General features: G+C 34.9%; 1 protein-coding gene across 5 annotated transcripts in view; it reads left to right on the top strand.

Moving 5' to 3' along the window:
* Positions 1 to 20,938, top strand: part of LOC110095506 (TNF receptor-associated factor homolog 1a-like) — a 35,929-nt gene extending 14,991 nt beyond the window's left edge. For 3 of the 5 annotated variants that reach the window (XM_020821075.2, XM_028696719.1, XM_028696720.1), the window contains 4 exons: positions 10,448 to 10,595; positions 17,587 to 18,044; positions 18,197 to 18,353; positions 19,147 to 20,929. In XM_020821075.2, coding sequence (XP_020676734.1) covers positions 10,448 to 10,595; positions 17,587 to 18,044; positions 18,197 to 18,353; positions 19,147 to 20,595 — 2,212 coding nt within the window. In that variant the 3' untranslated portion in view covers positions 20,596 to 20,929. Of the gene's footprint in view, positions 1 to 10,447; positions 10,596 to 17,586; positions 18,045 to 18,196; positions 18,354 to 19,146 lie in introns of all 5 variants that reach the window. The other 2 variants (XR_002302969.2, XM_020821077.2) reach the window with 2 other exon arrangements.
* The last annotated feature ends 566 nt before the right edge of the window (positions 20,939 to 21,504 follow it).

Raw genomic sequence — 21,504 nt, 5'->3', positions numbered from 1 at the left:
AAGACCCTGTGAAAATGCCTTTGGAGATCCTGGAAATTTATAAAAAAAGTTATGTTTTTATGTTTTATATGTCCATATGCATGCATATTAATGTTCTAACACTTTATATCTATATTTAAGAACACATAATATATTAAATATAGTGGAATCAAATTTACGTCAAGAGTAAAGATAAATAAGAGAACATTTAAACATTGATTTAGAAAAATCATATGATATTCAAAAATCAATTTGAATTTATGTTAGGGCGTTCTATTTATAGGCTATTTTTGTGCTAAGGTAATTAGTTGAAAATTCTTGAGCGTGATGGAAGGACTTATATGATTTATTGATATTGGAATACATTTGATTGAGTAATTTGAGAATTAATTTGGTGAGTATGAAGGAGAAATCATATATATCTCAAAGACTCAAACTATAACGTATGTTGATGTTGTTAAAAATATATATGATGGAGCAATGATTGACGTTAGAAGTAGTTTTGGATAAATCAAAGAATTTTCAGTCACATTAGGGATTGGCATTAAGTTTTTATCTTTTTGTGTTGGTTATAATTTCTTACAATAGATAATTAAGCAAGGTACCTTGATGTATGCTATTTGCATATGATGATTTTCATAAGCAACGTTTCTTCTGAAATGATGAAACTTCATTATGAGACAAATTTTTAGAAGATAGAAAACATAGTTTTAGTAGCAAAACTTGAGAACACAATATAAAAGCTTAGCGAACACATAATTGATAATTAATTTAGGAAGATTGAGTGATACAAAAATGTGTTACTCAAACATTCTTATTCTATTTTAGAGAAGAATAAGGGTAGAGATGAGGAAATGACTTCTGAAGTAAAGATAGATGTTTAAAATTGTGAAATATTTTAGTGGTATCATGCAATTAGATTATAATGCGGATCCTTGTAAGAAAATTTTATAAAATTTTAAGCAAAATATCTATTATTTAGGGATGAGAGTTTTGGACAACAAAGAAGTCATTGATAGTTTTGTTGACCAGGATAAAAATAATGATATTGTCATTGAATTAATTGTTAAAGTTAGAAGCAGCAAAGTGAGGAGTGGCAACATTAAATATATGATTGGAATAGATATGAAAGTTGAAAATAGTTTGTAGATAATTTATGCATCTATAATGGAGCTTATAAGACGCAACAATAATGTAGGTAAATAGAAATAACGTGGAAGGATTATAATGAAACAGGGGTAGATAAAATGTAATATGGATGATAGTTATATAAAAAATATGTACAAAATAGAGTTGAGCCTTAATGGGATACTCGATGGAATGAATGGAGAAGGATCAAATATAAAATTGATCCAACGTTTGATGTTGGGATATGAGATAATGATAATGTTGGTGTTAGCAATCTCATATGTATGTATTTAGATATTTGATATTCATATACACGTTTAGAAAAATGAAAATGCATCTATCATGGTCAAGAGTTGAGACAAATATAAATAAAATTACAAAACTAATATACACATGCATACGTGCGCTTGTATGCAAACGTGTGGGTGAGCTTGCATGCGGGCACCATAGGTGCATGCATGATTGTGAGTGGTATAGGAAAATTAATTGTACAGGGTCTAATGCAATCGATGATGAGATGCATAATAAAAGCATACAAAAGATCACAATCCACATGTTGCAAACTAATAACTTAACAAAAATCAACCACTTCTAATGTAAAAACATCAAGCACATTTATTGCCTTCTAAACAATATTATAATAGTCTAAAAAAAATCCACATGGATGAATTTGGCATGCATCACATTTGACATGATTTCAATGTCATACACACTAGTGAGTAAATAAATTAAAATTAAGAAAATTGATATAAATCATTGAAAGTGAGAAACCATGCCTCACATTAGTGCAAGATGTCTCTCTCAGAAGTAGTCGACAAAATTCTCAATGCATTCAAAGATTACACATCTAACTAGCATACAACATTGAGAAAAATGGAATTTTATTTTAATAATTAATATTCTATTATTTTGGCATTCATCATGGATGATACTTTTGTATTTTTTAATTTATAAGTGGATCAAATAAAAAAAAATTAGAATCCTCCTAAATTTAGTAAAAAAATGGCAATTCTAAACTTTGTAGCACATAAACAATAGGGATCATCTTTATGTTTCTTAATTTTCATGTGAATTTATCTTAATAATTCATTAACAATTGAGATTATGACAATTGGTATAAAGCCAGCTTAGGAATTTAGCAAAATGAAAAAAACAACAACAATCCAATAACAACAACAACAACATCAAGTTTTATCCCATTATGTGGGATCGGCTATATGTATATTTTTTCTCCATTGTGGTATGTTAAGAGTCAAATTCTCATTTAAATCTAATAAAAACAAGGCAATTTCTAATACTTTGTAAAAATATCTTTATAGGTCTACCTCTACTATTCTTAATATAGGTTGGATCTAATACATTTACTCTCATAACTGGATCATCGTAAAGTTGATGCTTTATGTGACTCAACTATCTAAGGTGACTCTCTAATATGATTTGGCATTGGAGCAAGTCCAACCTTTTCACATATATACTCATTTCACATTTTACCTTTAATATAAAGCCACTCATCCACTAGAGGATTCTCAGCTTTGCATTACTCAAACTTAATTTTATACTTCTCTTTTAATGACCAACATTCTATGCCATAAAGTATTGCAGGTCTTATCACCAACAACAACAACAACAACATCAAGCCTTTATCCCACTACGTGGGGTCGGCTACATGAATCCTTTTTCTCCATTGTGTTCTATTAAAAGTCAAATTCTCATTTAAACCTAATAAAGAAAGGTCATTTGGCTAACTTATTGCAGGTCTTATCACCGTTTTATAAAATTTTTCCTTAAATTTGAGCGATATTTTTCTATCAAACAACAAACCCAATGCATTCCTTCACTTTAACCATCCAACATGAATTCTACTAATAATATATGTATTTATTTCACCATTACTTTGAACAATAGACTTGAGATATATAAAATGTGCACTCTTTTTAATGACTTGATCTCTTAATGTCACATTCTTACCACTAGATCTATTACTACTTAATTTATACTCCATGTGTTCAGTTTTTGATCTACTCAAACAAAAAGCTTTAGACTCCCTTGTTGATTGTTGGTGATGTGGAGTAAACACCACAATGATAAAAAGCAAGAAAGTAAAAGCAATGAAAAATAGAGGACACTAGGATTAATGCGGAAAAACCCAAAATAGGAAAAAAAATCACAGAGTCACACCACACCAAGAAATTCACAATTAAAATTCGGAAAAATAAGTACAGATCTCTCCTCTCTCAATATCTCTTTGTTTCTCTTCTCACATGCACCGTTCTCTTTGTCTAACCACTTAAAATATAAGATAAAGCCAAGTAAATAACCCCAAGGGACGCAACCATTCAAAAAAATGAGAAATAAAACCGTTCAGTCTGTCTCGCAGCGCTGCGGCGCCAATTTGGAGCTCTGCGGCGCTTGACACTCTGCCTTGATTTGTCGTGGCATCGTATCTAGACCGCTGCGGTGCTTCGCTCTCTGTCGTTTAGTCTTGGGCGTTCGAGAACACAGTGCTGAGGCGCTCAAGTATGTAGCGTTGGGGTGCTCGTGTAACACCCCACGATACCTCTACTAGTAACTCAGAGTGTCACAGAGAATATATTCATAATTTTCAACATATAATAATTCTAAGCATTTTCATATGTATATTTCTCCAACTACATTATACATATTTTTCTTGTTGGCATGTCAAAACAAAAGAGAAAGCTCCACTCATATCTACTATTCCACTAAACCAAGTGTGCTTGCATAATGCTTTAAGACTTCAACCCGTGTATTTTGATTTCCACTAAACCAAGTGTCCTGAATAAACGAAACTATCTACATATTCCTACTTGCATCACATAAGTAATTACAGAGCTATTAGGAAAATCAAAATACATCACTATTATTTGACTGTATACATTAGGGGTGTCAATTTCGGGTCACGGGTCGGGTTCGGGTCGAACCCAGAACTGACCTGGGTTCAAACGGGTCGACCCTAACCCGACCCGGGTAGACAAACGGGTCGGAAATTCGAACCCGGACCCGACCTTGCGGGTTGCCGGGTTGACTCGACCTGACCCGATTTTGGGTTCTGCTGGTGCCGGAACGGCGGCGGGGCTGGAACCCGAACCCGACCAGTTTTGAAATCGGGTCGGGTCCAACCTGGATTTTTCGGGTCGGGTCCGGGTTGGGTTTTCGTGTCGTGTCAAATATTGACACCCCTAGTATACATACCTCATAAACACTGTTAAACAAAAAGCTAAATATTCAATAATCTGAGACAACTCTGCTTCAATTTTTCCCTCACCTTTTCTTGTAACAACAGCCAATATAAAAAAATTAATTAGTTATGAAATCATAAAAAAAAAAAAAAAAAAAAAAAAAATAAAGCTATGCAATTTAAATAAGAAATTAAATGCAAGATTATAAGGAATAACATAATTAAAATCATAATTGAATCAACTTACAAACATTTGCAAAACAACATAAAAATCATATTTAGGATCAACATTTATTTCAATGATAGCATGTACAAAATATTATAATTAGTCTTCTAAGATTCTGACCATCATTTTTCATATAGTTAACTTTCATAAGACTGTTCAATGGAGCCCAGATAAACCTGACATTGTCGTCATTGAACTATATAGAGCCCAGATAACTCAAATGTGCATGCAGTTGCTTATACATGAATACTTGATTGTATACTTATATTCATTAAATTGAATAAGCTTAATATCCTTTTTCCCTTTAATGAATTAAAAATCAACTCTCCATACTTATAAATGAAAGTATCTATATTTTTAATTAGATTTGCATCACTTGCTTTCTTGACGAGTTGTTTCTTCAAATCCGACACCTCGAGCCCTTCTTCGTTTGTAAATTACCTATAATTCACATCTCAATCTTTTAATAAATTGCATAAAATCAATTTATCCTAAAATCATATTTTACCTCGTAACCTCCTCTCTGCAGATAATGGATGAAACCTAGAACATAATTAGGTATATTCTTATTAAGGAACTTTTACTAGTGTTTGAAATTTTTATAAAAAAAACTGAAGAAAACCAAATTGATTACCTGTATTCCTTCTTCTTCATCTTCCTTAACATAGATTATTATTCACTCATAGCAGTACTTGTTTCCACCACTCACAAGTCCCCACTGAATTCTTATTCCACTCAGTAGAAGACACCCTGCTTCTATCTCCACCGAAAACAATTCTCCTCAATGCCAATGATCTATCCTAGTCGCAGGTTTTCACAGAATTCCACTATGTTCGTCCGTTTGCACTCCACACCTCTGCCTTTTTTCTTTCCTGCTTCCCACGCATTAACTATAACTGCCTGCCTTTCCTTCTGATTTCCCACTTTCACCCGATCCCATTATTTGTTTCCAATTAATGTGAATGGAAACCAGCCGATGCCTGCTTCGAATAATGGGTGGATAAGTGGAAACAGTTATTTCATTAATGTAATGTTAATACTATATTGAGATTAAATTTAATTAACAGCAGTGTTATTATTAACAGTAAGTTACATTATCTGCTATTTACTTAATCGTTTCACAGTAACTGCCACATTATACTTCACAATCTTTTGAAATCATCAATTCAGGAAGTATTTAATTGTCTAATTTAATTTTAATCTTTTACTTGAATATAAATACTAATATTTACTTAACTATTTTACTAATAGTAATTAATCTGATAATACTAATTTACTTGCAAGTTATCTTTAAAATTTAAATAAAAAATTTAAAATATATTTAATTAATTAAAATTTTTACATACCTAAAAATTTTGGTTCTTACAACTCTAGCATATAGCATTGGGGCATTGTATGAAAATAATTTTTCTAGTAAGAACATCTGAACCCAAGCAGGGGGTAATTCCCCTGCACCCCCCAGCAAGCACGACAAACTTGAGGTCCGAGGTAACAGAACAATCCGATTGATCAATACAATTAGATTCCACACATTCATTGACCTTCATAATTCAAGTTTTCCTTAACTCTAGTATTATCAACCAGAAGAATATCATAAGCAAAAAATATGCCCTAGGATACATCTTCTTGCAAATGTCTAGTTAGAACATCCATGACTAAACAAAAGGATATGGACTTAAAGTTTGATTAATTATTATTATATGAGTAACATTCGAAATAAGAGGAATTTATTATATTCCATTTTTCAATAATAATTGATAAAAAAATATTATTATTACCAAAAAAAAAAAAGATAGGATGTGCCGCAATTGCCATTGAAGGAATCCCCCGAAGCCCTCGCCCGTCGATCTAATCCGGCCGAGTAGATTGAAGACTATTTCCGGCTCCCCTGAAGTTCTCGCCGTTGATTTGATCCGTCTAAGTCGATTCGAAAGGGCAAGTGCCCTCCCCTAATCTCCTCTGGCGGGGAGGTGACGTTGGGAGGCTGTCGAAATTGCCCCACAAAATTATTTGCATTGAAAGCTTGCCAAACTTCCAAGGATTATTGCAAAATTTTTTAAATAACTGAACTCCAAAATAAATTTAACCAATCAATGAAAAAATAATTAAAATATAAAATCTAAACTCCTAATTAATTGACTGCGAATTCTCTAATAAAAAAATAAATATCAAATAGTTAACCAGTTAATTAATCCAATAGTCAACTCTAATTCTGCATAAATGATTGATTTAAAATATAATTGAAATTAAGTTTTGAAATAACCATCTTAGATTTAAATTAATTAAATCGAATGAATAAAAATCAATTTGAGCTCTAAATTAATTTAACTAATAAATTTAAATTAAAACTAAAAAAAAAATTATCTCTTATAATTAATTCAAATAACTAATTAACTCATTTTTAAGAAGGAAAATTTTTTTTTTTTGATTCATACCAAGCAGAACTTTAAATCAATTTGAAGATTCAATCATTAACTTAATCAAAATAAAGTTAAACAGAGCTTTTTAGTATTAACTAATAAAACTTAAACTAAAAAAAATAATAATAACTAATCTAAAACTTAATTAGAACTAAATTTGTAATCTAATTTAGTTAACTGTTGGGGTCTAAAACTTAAATCAAATTAAATTTGTAATCTAATTTAGTTAACTGTTGGGGTCTAAAACTTAAATCATAAAAAATTTTAATTAATTAAACTAATTAATTTAAAATCATTTAAATCAATAATTTTAATTAAGTTTAATTTAATGAAATAAATAAGAGAAATTTAAATAATTAAATTAATCAATTAATACGATATTTAATAAAAAGCTTTAATTGAAACTCAAATTTAATAATAGTTAATTAAAGAAACATTTAATTAAATCTTAAACTTTTAAATTTAATAAATTGAGCAAATAAAATTAATTTTAATTAATAATTATATCAAATCAATTGAACAATTTTAAAATACAATTTCAATTAATGAGCTGAGCAATTGATTTTAAATTAAAATTAAATTTCAATTAAAAATTTTATTTAATTAGTTAATTCAATTAAATTAAAATAAAATAAAATGAAATCCAGAACAATGTTCACACTAATGATATTATACAATACACACTAAAACTCAAACTCTTAAAAAACTAACCAAAATACCAAATAGAAAGAAAACTCCAAAATTCTATTCTAAACCCAGCTCCTAGCAAAACACCATGCCCCTAGTGAGGTCCAACTCCTAGCAAAAGTTGTAACTGTAAGCTCCATCCCCTATAATTGCAGCACATATAGCTGTAAGCTCTAGCTATTGTAACTGCTGGCTACGAGCACTTCCAAACAAGAAAATAAAAGTCAGCACGTCATAAATTAAATTAATGCTGAAAGTAGTAAATCTGACTACTACAGGCAGAACAAACACTGAAAGCGGATAAAAGAACAAACAATAGTACTAATGTATAGGCTGTATAGCAACAAACTACTGTAGTAAGAAAAATTACGAGCACAAAACAAACAACAAGCACATTGTTGAATTCTAAAGTAGAAAACAATTGCTGACAAGTGTCAAAACCATCGTCTAGTGTCAAACTAACAAACAATAGACTACTTCTAAGCTAAGCAGTAAGACCCGCATGTTAGAAAACTTCTAAATGAACGACCCTAGATTTAAAATTCAAACTCCTATGAATAGCCTTGTTTATAAGAACTAGGTTGTAAGACCCACAATCCAGCAATTTTTAATAGAAGCCGTAAGTCCGACCTCTAAGAAAAATTTTTAGGTAATAACACAAACCTAAACCCCTCACCTGGGCATCCTGGTCTATATGGCTAGGTTGTAAAACCCATCATATGGGCTGCTTAGCCTACAGGGCTAGGTCGTGAGACCTGTCATCAGACAACTTCTAAGGAAGCCATAATATCTATCCAACCAATATCCCTGGGCACCTTAGTCTACAGGGCTAAGTCGTAAGGCATGCTATTCGTGCCACCTCTAATAGAGGCTGTAAGACCCAATATTAAGGCTACTTTCAAATAAAAGTCGCAAGCCTCTACCTAAATCCAATCACACGGGCAACTCTTAAATAGACTTATAAGCCCCAACCCAAATTAAACCAAATTAAAAATTCACATTTCTTCACTTCAGTTTACTCGGGATTCCTAAGAGGAGGCAACCCATGACTGCTAATCAGATTCCCTGGATACTACAATCAATGATTGTTAGTATTATTGGACTGAACCCACAGTATACCCGGGATGATGAGGACATCGACAGACGCTACCGACATGTTTATCGCCGGCGAAACCGCAGATCGACGGCCACGATTCAGCGCCTCTACTTTTGATTGAGATGACATGATGTATTTTATTATTGTCTATTTTGTAGTAGTTTCACATCACGGGATGATCGAACCATGGGATCTTGATCGGGTGTACCTTCATCCCCCATAATAAAGATTAAAATACTAAAACACTGTTGCACATTTCCACACTCCTTGCACAAACTAAATATATTTCTAATGCGTTAGAAGGGGTAATTGATTATGAAGGCTTGTGCTTATAGGAATTAGAACCCAGATCTAAATAAACCCTGACCTTACTCTCATGAGAAATCTGATTAAATGTTAAATTCAATTTACCTCAGGAAAAATAAGGAACCTTTAAGTTTGTGAGAGCAAGGTTTGCAATTTAAATATTTTTCCGGAGCGAACAATATGAGGGATTCGTGGAGGAATGACCAGATTGTTACCATTTCTGGCCTGAAGGTCACATGTTCAAATCATAGAAAACATCTTTTAATCTATGGTAAGATTGCGTCGTCAACCGCCATGCGGGAGTCTTAAGCTATATATGCCTTTGTTTGATGAGTAAAACTCTAGTGGAAGTAGTCGCAGAAACAAGATGAGGCTGTTTCCAACTCTTGTTTTAAGAGAGTAAACCATTGGTTGGATTCCTTTACTCATTTTTGCTTTGGAGATATCCTTTTTTGTTTTGTTGTTTTTTCTTCAGTCATCATATCTTAGCACAGGCTACCTATACAATGTTTGCCATTCTTTTTTTTTTTTTTTTCTAGTTCAGCAAAAAATAGAGGAGAAATATAACTGAAAGTAGAGGAGAAAGTAGAACAAATGAAGATAGATCAAAATGAAACAGGCATCTGAATGCCAGAAATATATTTCAGTTTTTATTTCTGTGAATAATTCATTTATTACGTTTATACTATTTCTTAGTTCGTGTTAGAGGTCTGTTCTAGAGAATTGGCTTGTTGATTCTATTGTGACCTGACGGTCACGGTTTCTAATATTGAAAACAAATAATGTAGGTACTTGAACCACTGTTCCCAATATCCCACATTGCAAGATGCCTGATACGCTAGTGACATTTTTTTTTTTGTTCATTTTCTATCCCACATTTCATATCTAATTGCTCTAGCTGGTTATCTTTGTGACTATTGGCTTCTGATCATATGATCAGATCTTTATAAATCTGGTCGCAGCTGATATAGACTTTGAACATTGGTTATTTTTTCCTAGTATTTGATATATTTGGAAATGTGACATCTTTATGATTATGAAATTTTAATATGGCACTGAATGTTGGACTCGAGCGTACATTTAGAAACCTTTTACGATTACTGGATATTGGATGTAAGTAAGGATCTGGTACTCAGTATATTATCTTTTTAGTATTTCCTTTGGTAGATGAGCAGTGCTCATGTCATTTTGTGCATGCAATCCACTTAATGGGCATGTTAAATCTTGTTGGGAGAGTTCCATGCCACATGGAGACATTGATCACGCCTGGTCATGCCCGTGAGGTGCCTATGTAGGCCTAGCCAGCATTCTCCAAGTTAAATTTTCCTTCTGAATGTAAAAATAAATTTCTAGCCTCAAATGCTATGTATTATTTGGGGAGTACATATATATCATCTGTTTGTTTGCAGCAGTAGAATTGAAGTTGCCTACCAAGAGGCTGTTGCTTTGAAGAGACAAGAGGAGCTGATTCGAGAGGAGGAAGCGGCTGGCCAAGCTGAACATGAGCTCAAGGCGAAGCGTGCTGCTGCTGATAAGGAAAAGCGGAAGAAAAAGCAGGTAGTTTTCCACTATCAGCTTATATTTTTTATATATCTTGTCCACCTAAATTTGGTTGTTCCCATTTGTTTCCATGTAGCTTATTCATCTTCAACTAAGTATTTTTACGTTTGTTTTTTGCTCCTTGAATCTGCATCATGTGTTTGCACGGGGAAACATATAGATCAAAGAATTAGCGAGTTTTTAGCCGTTGATCATTTATTGATCAACAAACTTTTAGTGTTGACTTCAGGTCCTCAAATTTTTGTTTAACTTATATTTATATTCCTTCTTATGAACATTTCTATTACACGACTCCTTAGGATTGTTTTTCAATGGTCAAACAATGAAATTAGTATTCCTTCTGACTTGATGATTCTCCCCGCCCTCCTTTTTTCTGTGATTTTCTGATGCTTCTCGTTTTCCTCTTAAGAGCTTCAGAGAGCTTTGTGAGACAGCAAGTGCTTTTTGTCACCCTTAGAGCCTCACCGCATCATTGACAATCCTTTCTCTTCTACTTCTTTCTTTATTTATTCTCTGAGCTCCATTGAAGAGTTAACAGTCAGCCGTACATCTTCCAGAGCCACTGCAAACTACTAGCAAGCCTCACCATTACTGAAAACCTATGATGCACCGACACTTCTCCTCAAAGAGGCGTGCAGTGTCCGACACCGTGTCCGACACGACACTCGTCCGACACTCCTCCGACACGTGTCAGACACGCCGAAAACGTGTCCGATTAAAAAAATATTAAAAACTAATTGGACACGCGTGTCTGACACGTATCTTAAATATTTTCTAATTTTTTTTAAATATAATTTCTTATGTTTTGCGAGATTTAAATTAAATTTCTTATTTTCTATCTACAACACCAAATCAACGTCTGCATTTAATACCCATTCATCGAATATTCTCATTTTCATTTCTCTTTGGCAATGAATGTATTTTCATCTCCTCTCTTTTTATACAATTACAAATCTTTCTCTTGTTGAGCCAGAGTTGAAAGCAGTGATATTCAATGATGATGATATTGAAGGCAAAAAACAAACCTCTAAAGCTAATCCTAATAGTTGAAGTTTGAATGCTTGATGTTGTAGTAAGTGATTATTTGCTTATATTTTTGTGGTTGTATTAGATATTTTGTACTTAATATTTTATATTATAAGCTAGACAAATTATCATGTCATTCATTTATTATTGTTTGTCATTTTTAATATGATATTACATTAATATATATACACTATATAAAAAAATGTATTGACGTGTCCGCGCCGTACCGGTATCCTATATTTTTAAAAAAAGCCGTGTCCCGTGTCCGTGTCGCAGTGTCCGTGCATCATAGCTGAAAACTCGATCAATTGGTTAAGGATATGAGCCTATATCCCAAGCAGTAACATGGGAATATCTAGAAGCCTTTCTAGTGAATGTTCCATGCTCTGATGCTGATTGATAGAGTTGCAGGAGGCATGGATTCTTACCAGATGGCTACGACATTCCTGGAGGGTGTATGATTAGTGGAATCTCTTGCTTGGGGCTGAAAACAACAATAAATGGGGAAGGCTTAGGGCTGTGGGAGGGAAGAAAGGATGGTAAGGGACAGCTTGGAAGATGAAGCTGCCAGCATCTCATTCAGCTTTTTGAAGCTCTTAAAGAGAGGGAGAACATCACACAACCCAATCAGAGGAAACAATGTGGCCAAATATTTCAAGCAGATCCAATTCATTCATCATAATGTTCGAAAATTACTCTAAATAGACATTTTTCATAGCTAGACTACTAGAAAGACTTAACCTTCAGACTTTTTTTAATCAAAATCATTCATAAAATAACCAAATGACAGTTCAAATAAATAAATACATAAAGAGTAAAATGGTATCCATTGACTAACTATGCATCAATAGAGCCCGGACAAATCTTAATAATGGGTAGGGCAATAGTGTTCTCAAGTAACGAATGGTGGGGAGGCTTTTTGATGGACTCCATGGATATTATAAAGTGAAAGCCTAGTGCATGATGGGGTTACAAATGTTGGGTTTGGAGGTATATATCTCATTTCGGAATTGGATTTTTGCAAGCAAAGGTAAATTAGAACTCTTCTCTTGATATTTCCCAATGTGGGCTCCGAAAATTTGCGCCCTGGCCTCCCCGCGCTTTTGCTTTGGGGTGGGGGGGGTTAACAAATTAAGTTCTGGGGTAAATTTTCAGAAAGTAGATTGAGATTGTAGATAAGACACACTCAGAGATTACACTCTCATTTTGCAAGGAATTTATGATCTGATTTCCAGTTTCTTATAGGCGCAAGCTCCAAGTTCTTATAGTTAATTACCCCTTTCGATAATGAAAGAGAACTTTCGATTAAGGCTAGTCATTGATGAACACGTAGATATGTGAGATTCGGTATATGGTAGCAACATTGATTTAATATTTGAGAATTTAATATTTAAAAATTAAAATTTCACCATCTTGCACTTAAACGGATGGTGGGGGGAGTGATTATGAGCCTGATCAAGATCACATGGTTCTGTCGTCCCGAACCATCACAATCCCTGGTCTACTTAGTCAGAGGAGGTAGTTGACCCAACTTGACAGAAGGATCCTTGTCAACAGTCATGGGTTGCGTCGTTCAAGGGTACCTTGTAGACCTGGGGTGGATGTTTGTCCAAAGGACAAATTTGAATCCACCTTAGCCGATAGAGGGCTTTGTGCTCTATCAAGCATATCTTATTGGTTCATATCTCCAAAATTTAGTGTCATTGGGGAACATAAGGGCATTAACCATGACCGTGATAAAATAGTGCCATTTCACGATGAACCACCTGGTTCAGAGGGTCATGGTCATATCTGTTTAGCTGTGGTGTCATTTAGCGGCAAAATCATAGGTGTGGTGCCATTTAGCGACGAAATTACCTGCTAGAGGGCACTTGTTACATCCTTACTGGCAAGAGACTGATTTATAATTAATCCTAGTGATATTCTTGACTAGACATTAGCTCTTTGTGACTGAAGTAGTTTTCATATTTATTCACCTCGGCAAACTATTGCATAGGGTGGATGAATATTTGTTTTTAAGTATTTAATGTTTAGTTTTAATTTTAAATAATCTTGTGTTTTGGTACTTTTGGAGTCTTGGATTTTATGGGCGTTTGGGGGCATTTAAAAAAATTGCTTGTGATCCCCTCCTGCTGAAATTTCTATCAACACGGCTATCATCAAAGAGATTTTGGGTTGTTTTCATTGTTGTTGATTGAACCTTATCAACTATGTCTACTTGCCGACAGAGGATCGGGTTCGAATCCAAATTTATTTCTTAACTCGCACGACATTCTCAAGCGTCGCGTTTGTACCTACAATGGGTATATATCGTTGGATGCATTTCATACGATGCATTCATGTGTACACGATATGACTTTTTGAAATGCAATTGTGGTATCAAATGGCACACTGGAGTGAAACCCTTTGCATCCTTCCAATGCATGCTAGAGGTCATTTTGAGATGCAATAGCAATGTTGAGGCGACATACTAGAATGAAATCTTCGACATCCTACAGATGCATGTTGGAGATGTTATCTTTGGAATGCAGTAACAATGTCAATTGACATACCCGTATAATGCATTCTGTAAATTATGACACATGCGCATGCGGCATATTGTAATGCAAGTGAGATGAGTGTATGTGGGCATTTTTAGAATACTTGCATGCAGTGTAAATGGGTGTCTGGTTGCATAGATGAATATTGTTGCCGACTATGTGCGGGTTTATTTCAGGCTTTGTTGACGCCTTCTATCTGCTTCAGCGGCCTTTTATTTTTTACTATTGATTACCTGTTTTTACTTACAAGTGAATGTTGGCGTTGTCACTCGAATGCCGCGAGGCACTTCGTTGTTCTGATGTAGGTTCCCTTTTCTCGTTCATCGGAGATCGCATCCATGAATTAGCCTATCATTTTTTTGGGTTGGGTAAACACGTCTAAACGACATGAGGTCATTTTATGATAGATGATGTATCACAAGATGATGAGACCAGAGGCTTGGTTAGTACATCATTATATTGCTTTGTCCCCAACTCATCATGAGGGTAGGACATTGAGTTGAGGAGCTTGATGTCCGGGCCTTCACTTGAATTGCACTACATGGCTTTCGGGAGCCCCAACATATTTGAAGAAATGATAAAATGATATATCATTCATCATTTTTTTCTTCAAGTTCTCATGCTTTGACTCTACAGAATCATTCATAAAACCATTTGAATTTGCGCGGTTAATGCCATAATTGGGGCCTTCCATTGATAGTAGGTCAACAGGTTTCTTGCGGCGATTTGTAGATACTTGCGGTCACCAGAAGTCTTCGGTATCTCTAAAAAATGATGAGATGAAATATCTTTTCAACTGATCATTCTTTGATTCTACAGAATCATTCAGTCGAATCATTCACTTTTACATACTTCCCACCACCGTCGGAGTCTTTCTTAGATAATGTATCAATTGATTTTCTCCGTACGTCGGGTCACCTTCATATCTGACTATTAGACTCTTTGAAGTCATTAAATAGAGGAATTTTAATTATACTTGGTCAACAAAGCTCTCGGCCTCGACGAGGTGAATGTACTTCTACACTTGTACGGGGCCTATCATACTTGCAGCTTCTCAATCATTGCTATTGTAGATGTTGTACGTGTTTGTGTTCATAGAGTATTCGCTGTATTTGCGATGTATCCTATGTTGTTATCCACAAGTCGAACTTATTAGCTGTCTCTGCTCGCCGTTAAATCAACATATTTATCTAATGTTGCATCATCGATGATTATATGAATCTCCAATCATTTGCATGTTGTTGCAGGCTACTGGATGAGTTGCACTCATCATTGACTTCTCGTACACATATTGATTGATGGATTACCATATCCACTATCGTCACTTATCAACAAATTGATGTATTTGCTTATCAGCTAATGACTGTTGTTTGTAGATGGGTTATTTTCACTATAACCCTTCTTCTCTTCATTTCTAGTCATGATGCATCTTTCATATCTAATTGTGGGTGAATCAACATGTTGTTGTCCTTTGCAGATGCCTACAAGCTAGCTACCATATGTTCCTTGTGATCAAGTGACAATGACAAAATCACATTTTCTTTAGGGTGTTTAATCATCTCTTAGTTAGCAATTTATTACATACTCGATCCTCATTGCATTCACGGTTGCATATGCTTGTAAGGTTCTATTGTTGTCGACTGTATGAATACCCAGGTGTTTGTTGCATACTACATGTACTTGCATCATACCCAGCTTTACCATTCACATGTCGTTTTATTGTACTTATCGGTAGTGGTAAGTTGTATGCAGACTGTTGGCATTGAATATAAGGTATTCCTGTATTCGGCGCCTGTCGTCTTTATGTGAGTTGTTTTGTGCATGACAAGTCTTATGTTATTGCTCTTAAGCGTTACTATTTCAATCTGTAGGTTGATTATTGCTTGCATAACATATATTTGATTGTTGCATGTGGATGGTGCCTGCACATTTTGCAGTTGACTGGATTTGCTTGTAAATTAAAAGTTTCCCTTTAATGTTCATTATTATATCTATTTGTACCATCTATTAATATTCGCTTGCAATTTTGCAAGTTGAATGAGTTTCATTACCCATTGTTTACATGCACTGAGGATCTTTGTTCTCCATAATCTCCTGCTTGTTGGCTCATGTTCATTTGAATGCATTTAAATAATTTTGAATTATCGTTTATTTGCATTTCAATTTTATTATGCATTTTAATATTTAGGGTCTAGTTCCCTGTAATTCAATTCAAATCCTTCTCCCCATTGTTCAGACTTGATCTCCTACTCTTCATACAAGTCCCTTACGTTTTTGTTTAAATTTAGATCCTCGGTTATTTGAAATTTTGGCAGCATCCTGGTATACCCCCCATTTGGGAGAAATGTGGGGAATTGGGCCTTCCCACCAAGCTACAAGAGCTTGTATGATAGATGTCCGTAGACACCGTGGTCATAGTCTTCAATCCCATCTCGCTACAAGAGCGCATATGGGTCTTCAAAGTACCTGTATAAAAATGCACTGTTTTCTTTCCCCGCAGGCATTGAGGCGCATACGGGTACTTAAGATTGTCCCCACCACACCACAAGAGCATGTATAGGGCATACCCTCCTCGTCGCATGCATTACACCGGATTCCCCCCTACAATGCTACATGAGCGTGTATAGGGGGTCCACCCGACGCGTTGAGAAGGGATTTAAAACTTTATATCCTACGTAGAAGTCGTCGACGGTGTTGATGTCGAGGTCGAGATCATGTCGGCGGTTTCAGCATTTCTTTTCCTTTTCTCTTCTTTTTAAAACTATAATCAATTGTGTTTAATAATAATTAACTTCAAATTAAAAATAATTAATTATAATCACAATAACTAATCATGATTAATTATAGCTAATTAATAATAATAATAATTAATCATAATTTAAATAATTAATTACAATTAATTTTATATAATTATAACTAATTATTATTATTAATACTTAAATATAATTAAAATACAATATAAGGTTGGAGTAGCTCCAGTGGAAGATAAGATTAGAGAGAATCGACTTAGATGTTTTGGTCACATTAAACAGAGCCCTTCCAATGACATAGTTAGGAAAGTTGAGTTATTAGATTTGACTTATATTAAGAAAGGTAGAGGTAGATCTAAGAAGACTTGGTTAGAATTTAGAAAATATTAGAAATGATATTTCTTTATTAGATTTAAATGAGAATTTGACTTTTAATATGACACAATGGCGAAAAAGGATTCATGTAGCCGACCCCACGTAGTGGGACAAAGGCTTGATGTTGTTGTACTATCTCGATTTCCAGTGAACAAATTGTCATTTTCGTTTTTTTTTTATTTGAAGTTTACTGTACAGCTAACAAATACTGTCTATGTTGCTTGTGTAAATACTAACCTGAGAATGCAGCACTGAAGAATTTCTTATTTCTTTTGTAATGCTGTCCATTATATCCAGCCTAAACAGAAGCGGAATAACCGTAAAAGTAAGGATCAACAGAGGGACTTGAGACCTGTCATGACAACGAAGGAAAGACAACCAGAAAATTCTGCGGATGACATTGTTTCTTGCGAATTGTCTCCCAACCGGGTACAGTTTATGAGTGAGAAGATGGACACACTTGAAGATGCTTCTGATGTCTCCTATGCCGGGGAAGATGCTACGGAGCCCATTCATCCCGATTTAGATGATAGAGATGGTAGTCCTGTGAATTGGGACACTGATGCTTCAGAAGTACATCCTTGCATTGAAGCTAGATCAAGTGGAAATTCGAACGGGCCACCAGAAAAGAGAAGTCCTATCATTGATGACAGCTCTTCGACCTGTTCAACTGATTCAGTGCCTTCAGTTGTATCAAGTGGCCCTTATAAAGGATTTTCTGGGCAAAACAGCAGAAGCCATACTTCGCCTAATCGGTAATCTTTGTTTTGTTTTTCTTCTTCTTCACTCTCTTTTTATTATACCATTATTTTAATATCCTGAAGATGGATCCATGTAGTTGGCAAAGGCTAATGATAAAATATGATTTGTTTAACTTCTCAGTACAATTATTGAATTGAACATTTAGGGGAAAGAATCCGCTTGGCAAAGGCTTGCTAAATCAAGAATCTGCCGGTCATTTTGATGATACGCTTGGAAGTGGTAGTTCTTGCCATGGCATGGAGACAGATGCTGCTTATTTGAAGCATTCTAAACTTTACACTGAAAAGCATCTGATTGAAAAGGTGGGGTAAAATTTCTTAGATTGTCATTAAAGGAAAAAAGTTACTTCCGTTCGTTCTTACGGTTTACGGTTAAATGTCAAGTCTTGCTGCTCCCTTTGACTGGTTTTTTCATCAACAATTTATTATATTTCCAGTTTGTTACAAGTGCATATTTTCTGTTCTTACAGAACTGATACTGCTTTAGTATTCATATTAAAGTCAAATTCCCCATATGTTGTCACATTGATTCCTCTTTTTAATAAGTTTGTGTTGCTAGCCTCATTTTTCTGAAAACAATATATGCAATTATTCATCATGCTTGCAGTTTTCTGAACCTTTTTGCTGTTTGAATCTGGATAAATGAAGTGAAAGATAACTTGGAAGAGAGTTGTACCAAAACTTCATGCTCATATTATGTGATTTTATTTTTGTTGTATTCGCAAGGTATTCTGTTATGTGTTATTGCTCCAATTTCTAACTTCCTATTGGGTCTCTGCGTCTTTTTCTGCTTGACGTTTGATGATTTAATTTGTTACTTCTTTCTTTGATTTTGTAGATGAACCTAGTTGAGATCTCGATCCAGCAGATGATTGGTATTGTCAATTGTGGTGGTTTTGTTTTAAATAAGATTTTTTAGATGTCCTTTTTCTGTCTCGCACTACGTAAATCTGCCTACTTTTGTGCATTCGATCTATGCCGTCTTTTTACGCTTTTATTTTTCTATTTTCTCCCATCCTCTTTAGTGATTATGTGGTAAACACTTACCAACAATGGGAAATTGCTCAATTATTTGTGATCTTATTAACCATTACAGCGTGAAGAATCTGCAACTGTGCAAAAGAAAATAGTTGTTAAAGATGAAGAAGAGGCAAAGAGCTTGTCATCGAACTCGTCTTTAGAAGCATCATCTGCTTCAGTGCGTTTGGGGAGGAAGACAAATCTACTTTTGCAGCAGCCAAAGAAAATTCTGGAAAGTAGCACAACTGCATCGAATACCACGGCAACTCAACTAGCTGAACCTGTTCTGGTTAAAGAGCCTTCTGCAACTAATACCAATCAGAATGCGAAGTCAGCTGCTGCTATAGCGTCAAAGTCACCACAATCTTCTAGTTCTAAATCTGAAGCTCAAAGAATCGCTTCCATAATCATAGCAAAGAGCACAACGGCTCAGCCTTCCAATGCAATCTCAAGGCCTTCAACCGCCCCTCTCATCCCAGCCGCATCAAGGCCAACCAGACCTATTATTTCCAAAGTGCAGAAGCTGCCACTACTTTCAAGGTCTGTTAGTGCTGCTGGTCGGCTTGGAACCGATCCTTCTCCATCTACTTCGAGTTGTGTTCCTCAATCATACCGCAATGCCATCATTGGAAAGACCACAATGGGATCTAATGCAGCTGGGTTTTCTCATTCTGCTTCAGTCTCATTCAGCGAAGCACCAAGTACATCGTCAAGCCAATCTGCTACTTCCTTATTACCTGCATCTATTATGCTTCCACCAACGCCAGGTGTGAGGAAAGAGCATCAGATGAACACCAGGCCTACTTTTACCTTTGGATCCGTCAAGCCGGATGCTTTGCCCAACCACCATGAATGGAAAGATGATCGTTTGCATCAAGCAGCCACAGCCGCAGCCACCCCGACCACCACCAGCGGTCTTTATAGCTCGAACCTCATGAATGGAATTGAAAGGCTTGAGATTTGTGACAACCAACAACAGGAAAACCAGTTACTTTGTAATACTCCTCCAGTTCAACCGCCTATTGGCGGCATCGTAGATGAGTTTCCCCACATTGATATCATCAATGACCTGCTCGACGAGGAACAGAGCGCCATGGGAAGCGAAGCAAGCAGCAGCAATCCATACTACCCTCACCACCACCTCCACCCGTCGTTCGGCCGCCAATATTCTTTCCCCGGTGACATTTCTTCTTCTGATCTGGGCTTGTTAACTAACAACAACTCAGGCAGATATGAACAAACCGAGCAGTATTATGATGATGGCTATCAGAACATCTACAGCAGTTCGTCTGTAAGCCCTCTGCATAGGCTGAGAGAAGGACAATTTCCTCAACTGGATCTTTCGGCATCATATGCCGTTAGTCCCATGGATGGAATGGTTCAGATCCCTTGGCCTTACAGCCATACCGATCTTTCAACGGTAAATCTGGGCAGTGCAGGCACTGATGCTTATTCTTACCAACAATTCTCAGACTATTCTAGTCTAGGGAGGGGGACAAATGGATATGGAATGTATCGGCCTTAATGACAATTACAGGATGATTTATCGTTGTTTAATCACTAATAATGTTGCAATGGAGGTGATTGAAGCGTCTTAGTATAGAATTTGAGAGCTGTAATCCTTCTCTGCCGTTTCAAAGGTAGAACCATTTGATAGAGCGATTCTGCATTTTGTCATTAGTCTTCATGACTCTCGTGCTTATGAGGGCTTGTTGTAGGTTGTATCAAGTTTTTCAGTTGGTTAGAAAAGGCAAATGGCTTGAGCTTTTCAGATTGAGCTGTGGTGGTGCTGTTGCATGCGATGTTGATTCAGAAGGTAATCTTTCATTGTTTTTCCTCAATGAAGTAAGTTCTTCTCATTTGATCGATTACTTTTCTATTAACTGCTTGAAGTTGCTAGATTCGCCCTGGTTTAACGATGATAATATTTTTGCAGCCGTTCAAAATTCCTTTTTTTTTTTTTCTTAAATCAAAATTTAGAAAAGGGCTTCTTTTGAAAGGCCTAATTAAGGTTTTATTTTGGAATAATTTTTATACTTCTTTATAAAGTTGTTATAATTTTTTTTTAAAAATAGTTATAGAAAGCAGTTTTCAAGCAAAATTTTTTTTTTTGACAGCTGCAGTCAAATAAAAATTATTGTTATGCTAAAATCTAAGGTTTTTTTTATTGTTTTTAAAGCTATTTTTTATTATAAATTTTTTTGTAAAAAAAAAATTACTTGTAAAAATAATAAATAAGTTGTTTCAAATGAAACCTAAGTGTTTATATAGATAAAGTTTAACACTAATTTTTCTTTATTGTTATTTTTTTTCCTAGATCAATATTTTTTGACTCTTTTTTATTTTTTTAATCTGTTTTGACTCTTTTTATTTTTTAAATTAAAAGTAGAAAATCATAAATCAACTAAATGAAATCTTAATTTAAAGTCCTTAA

The sequence above is a fragment of the Dendrobium catenatum genome, unplaced genomic scaffold, assembly GCF_001605985.2.
Source record: "Dendrobium catenatum unplaced genomic scaffold, ASM160598v2 fragScaff_scaffold_827, whole genome shotgun sequence".
Taxonomy (NCBI): Eukaryota; Viridiplantae; Streptophyta; class Magnoliopsida; order Asparagales; family Orchidaceae; genus Dendrobium; species Dendrobium catenatum.
Note: the sequence above shows the minus strand (reverse complement) of the source record. Positions and strands in the feature narration are given on the sequence as shown.